The sequence below is a fragment of the Salvelinus sp. IW2-2015 genome, linkage group LG35 (genome assembly GCF_002910315.2).
Source record: "Salvelinus sp. IW2-2015 linkage group LG35, ASM291031v2, whole genome shotgun sequence".
Taxonomy (NCBI): domain Eukaryota; kingdom Metazoa; phylum Chordata; class Actinopteri; order Salmoniformes; family Salmonidae; genus Salvelinus; species Salvelinus sp. IW2-2015.
Window position 1 is genome coordinate 1,486,518 of NC_036874.1, and position 5,427 is coordinate 1,491,944.

General features: G+C 43.7%; 1 protein-coding gene across 1 annotated transcript in view; it reads right to left on the reverse strand.

Moving 5' to 3' along the window:
- sec63 (SEC63 homolog, protein translocation regulator) overlaps window positions 1-5,427 on the reverse strand; it is a 28,410-nt gene that overhangs the window by 20,574 nt on the left and 2,409 nt on the right. The window contains 2 exon segments of the mRNA XM_070437301.1: window positions 108-177; window positions 180-206. Of these exon segments, the coding sequence (XP_070293402.1) occupies window positions 108-177; window positions 180-206 (97 nt within the window).

The following is a 5,427-nucleotide window of genomic DNA, read 5'->3' on the forward strand; positions in this document are numbered from 1 at the left end:
GGAAGAGAGAGAGAGAGAGCAAGAGAGAGAGACACACAGAAAGAAGAGAGAGACACACAGAAAGAAAGAGGACACTAGTTTCTGGTTCATTAAGAGAAGTGACTCACTTAGTGGTGGGTATGATGCTCTGCTGTGACTTCATCAAGCGGAGACGGTACCACAGACACCGTCCATGACCTTCCGCAGGCTCTTCAGACGCAGCTGTTCTGGGTCACACACACGTTAGACAGGGAGTCACACACGTTAGACAGGGAGTCACACACACGTTAGACAGGGAGTCACACACAGGTTAGACAGGAGTCACACACATGTGGATGTGTGTTCATAGAAGTGTTTAGAGTAAATAACCCCCCCCCTCCCCCAGAGAAAGCCGACAGCTCCCCCCTCCCCCAGAGAAAGCCGACAGCTCCCCTCCCCCAGAGAAAGCGACAGCCCCCCCCCCCAGAGAAAGCCGACAGCCCCCCCCCCCAAGAGAACGACAGCCCCCCCGAGAAACCGACAGCCCCCTCTCCCAGAGAAATCCGACAGCCCCCCCAGAGAAATCCGACAGCCCCCCCTCCCCCAGAGAAATCCGACAGCCCCCCCCTCCCCCCAGAGAAATCCGACAGCCCCCCCCCCCCACCAGAAAATCCGACAGCCCCCCCCCATTTCCGACTGAAAAGTTCGTTAACAAAATCCCATTTGTTTAGGAAAAAACATTCTGTTCCCTCAACGCTTGCTCTCTTTACGTGACACACGTATGCGTCGCATGCACGTGACCAATAGGGTCCGACCTATATCATATTCACGTCAATAAATTGGTTATAAACAAACTCCCGAAAAACACGTGAGAGCTAAATGGATGTAGATGTGACAAATAAACTCGAACCGGGAATGTTTGGTTTCTCACGCGAGGTAAAGGGTCAGTCAGATGTGTGGAATAKAATTGGACTAGGTGACTAATATTTWAAAAWATATATATATATTAAAAATGATTTAACCTTTAAGTCAGTTAAGAACAAATTGTTATTGACAATGACGTCCTATCTAATATACTGGAGATGAAGGAGGAAGTGACGTGTGCATATTGTATGTAAACAGATGCTGTTAGATTACGCTATCACTATCAGACTGTTTGGCACAGCGTAAACACTAAATAAATGGAAAGCGTACCAGAGAGGTAACAGGTACATGTTTTATTTTGTTGTAAAGACTTTATAACAGCCAAGACTTTTTTTTTAAAAGTCGCATGGAATTTGTTTATGAAATTGATGAAACGGAACGGTTGTGTTATTGTATACGGTAATTATTCAACGGGTCGCTTTGTTATTTTATAACTAAAATCCTTGACTGCATTTCAAATCATGAATGACTCATATGCCGTGTGATTACATGAACGAATAAGTGATTGATACAGTAGTTTATATTACACTAAGTATTGCAATATAGGCCTAAGTAAGTTACGCTATAAAGACTAAACAGGATGCACTCTTAGGCCTACAACTCAGTGGTGCTTATACAAGGCTGCTATACTAAACCTACTAAAGATAATGACAATACTTAAAATAATCATAATAATAACAATATAGAGAATAAGAAATAGGATGGTTATTATTAATATAATACAATTTAAAAAGTAAATAAATTACAAGTAAAACCAGAGAGGCTGTTCTAATGAAACTTTTATAACAGTATAGTAAATATTWAAAAAATGTGGGATGCACATATTGGAATCGGACGATTTAGCTAAAAATGCCAACATTTAGTTTAATGACCCGATGTTAAAAACCGATGTCAAAACTACCATMCATACCTACATAACGTAGGAACCTGATGTAATTACGCCACGTAAAATGTCACGCTACACGTGCAACACAGCATTCCTAAACTAACAACAATGTCTGCTGTGTGGATCGAGCAGTCAACAAGTCCAGCAGTCATTTAAAAGAGTAAGAACATTTCAGAGATACAACTCAAAGGTGAAATTCATCAACACAAAGATAATGGAATTCATTGCCATTGACAATCAACCGTTCTCTGTCGTGGGTGATGTTGGCTTTCGCCGACTGGTCGAGCACCGGTAGACACTAACGTTACCAAGTGCGCTATTTTTCAGATGTTTCCCTACCGGAGTTACACGGTAATAGAGTCACTGCTATTAGCTTCACGACACACTATGGGACGCCGTTTGGGTCTTTGCATGTCAAGAAAGATACAGTAGCACTGTCAAAGCTGTACAAGAAAAGTCTGCAAACATCGGCCACGAACAATGTGTTCACAATACCACGATAATCGGTCAAAAAAGTCATATCACTATTAAAAATAGCTAAATTGTTTATCCGACATTTTGTTGTTGCGTAAGGCTTGGAGCTCATGGAATTAGTAGGCTATTAAACAAACACTCAAACAGGAAGCAGGATCTGTCTTATTTCTGTAGATATATGTGGATTTAACAGTTAAGCTATTGATTATAGACCTATTTAAGTTTGGAGTTTCTTCTCGCCTGACAATTAAGGCAACAGCTGTTTTCTCGTCTCCTAACTCTGCTGCTGCCTCCGCCACATTGTTCAACACCAATATACTGGTTAACTTTGCTATTATGCACATAGCAACACGGTCTAGGAAAAGTTACCAATTCAACAGTGGGACTGATGTTTCAGAACTGCAGACAGCGACCAAGTCAAACACAGGAGAAAAAGCATTTGTTATAAAAGTATATATTATATTATTTATTTTTTATATTTTTATTATGTTGCATCCATGTTCCTTACATCATATATCAATATCAGTAGCAACATTGCATCAGTCCACTCAGGACCGCAGCTGCACGTCTTAGTGACGGACTGTTTCCGTCCCCACGGCCTCCACAATGGATCAGTCAACTCAGGAAAACACAGTAGACACTCTTAGTGGATGGGACTGTTCCTCCCCAGGCCCAAACTCTGTCACAAGGTCGAGCTCCGCACTCAGGAAGCAGTAGCATGTCTTAGTGATGGACTGTTCCGTCCCCACGGCCTCTCACAATGGATCAGTCCACTCAGGAACAGTAGCACATGTCTTAGTGACAGGACTGTTCCGTCCCCACGGCCTCCACACAATGTGATCAGTCCACTCAGGAACACTAGCACGTCTTATTGACCTAGCATGTTCGTCCCACGGCCTCCACAATGGATCAGTCCACTCAGGAACGTGCACGTCTTAGTGATGACTGTTCCCTCCCACGCCTCCACAGGATCAGTCCACTCAGGGAACAGTAGCCATCGTCTTAGTGATGGGACTTTCGTACCCCCTACGGCTTCCACTGTGGCATCACACACACAACACAACCTACATTCACTTCATGCGCAATTACACTTACACCACACACACAACCCACACACACACACCACACACACCACCACACACAACAACGCTTACACTACCATCACCCACGACACAACCTAACATTGAAATGGTAAAAAATGTAGAGCCTACCCTTATTTTTCCCTCCTATTGGTTGTTTTTCCCTTACAAATAAATAAATAAAACGAACACCACATTCAACACGTAATATGTTCCAACAGTTACTTTATGGCATTTAATTCACCCCCCCCCCCTCCCCCCCCTCACACCACCACCACACACACTTCCCTTTCAGAAAAGATCGAGAACACCTCTCTCTTCCTCCCCCATACTCCTCACAGACGTCTAGGAGTTGTTTTCGAGGCCAGTAAAGGGCATCTGAATAGGAGAAGCTTTCATTAGCAGTGTTTTGTGTACAAATCGAATAAGAATACAGAATCTAATTCTATACTAGCTGGTTGTGTAGTTAACCACTTCCCGCCTGAAGGGAGGGAGTGTTTGTGTTTACTGTCGCTCCAAGGGCCCGCTCCCAGTCCACTCCTTTCTCGCCCAGGGGTTTTCCTCATTCGCGGATCATCAATTGAAGCTTCCCCCTGATTTGAAGAATGCCAGCAGGCCTGGGCCGACGCACTTCTTTCACGTCCTGTGCACCTGCGTATGGCCGTGGCCCCTTGACCAGGCACATCTAGGCGTGCCTCTCATGTCCTCGCCTGTGGTCGCCTATGAGACAATTAATGATAATCAATTACTTCCATTTTAGAAATATTTATTTGTGCCAGCACCATGTGCATACCCCAGAATGTAGCTCAAAGTGCTTGAGTTGTGACAAGGGTTGTTGTTCATTAGGGCCGTGCGGCCATGCGACAAAATGAAAATGTGATCAAGATTTTTTTTTTGTTTGACTGCCTATCTGAGCCCAAGGCCGCAGTCAAGTTGAACTGAGGAATTGGTTTTGTTTGAATTGAGCTTGCCAGCCTAGCCGGCTGGTGCTGTCTTGCTACTTGATCATCAAAGTATCATTGAGCACAAGGCCGCAGATGTAATGAGCCCGTTCACAAACACAGTGTGATGCCCACGACCAGCAAAGGGAGCAACTACTATAGGAGACTAGAAGGGGACAAGGATCAAAGCAGGACAGGAAGGTAATGAGGGAACCCAAGGGTCGTGTTCATCTCGTGCACAACCGGTAACAAAAATGTTTTGCAACGTAAACAAACAAGTGTTTTTTATTGGAACAGGGAATACCGTAGTCAATTGGTCCAAATTAAATGAATTCAAAATACTGCACACTCGAACGGAGGGGGCGGGGGGCCTGCCTTAATCGACATCCAATGTCGGCATTTATATCAACTATTGAATTGTGTCCTAATACCATATAAACTACACAGAGATTTCGGTACGGGGTTACTTGTTAGCAACATGTTACGATTAACCCCCTTTACAAAATCTGAGTCTGAATCTGAGTCTAATTGAGAGAAAAACCAACTATTGTCATCAATTACTATCAATCAAACATAACTGTCTTCTTACGAGAAAGATTTGGATGTAAATGATTAGATAATGGGGAATGTTCGGCAGGTCCAAAGTCAAGAAAGCAGAGGTGGCAAGAATAACTTTCGAATTTCGGCCTGAACATAATATATTTTTTTTAAATAGGTCCACTACCCTATTATTGCCCGTGCCGCATAGGCTCTGTGGAATGCAACGTGCATTGAACCTTTGCTACCACCCACATCATTTTTCCAACCATGGCTTACAAAAAACAGCGAAAGGGGGAGAAGACAAAAAGCAATTAGGCTTGGAGTCTGGGGAGAGATGCACGAGTGTGGCTTTAAGATGCCTTTTGTTGCATTCCTCAAATCGAGAAACTCACAACAAAAAGCCTGTGAGTAGTCAAGCAGCATTTTTATAAAATGTTTGCCAGGACGTTCACACCTAACCACAACAACCACCTACAGTCCTGGGTCATTCGAAGAATTAACGACTAGGGTTTTTCGGGCCGTCTGTCTAGCTGACGTGTTTGTTTAGCCATTAATTTTTTCTGTGTCCGTGTCCATCCTGGTTGTTCATTGTTTCTGTAATGGAGTGGCCTACGGCCAACTCATG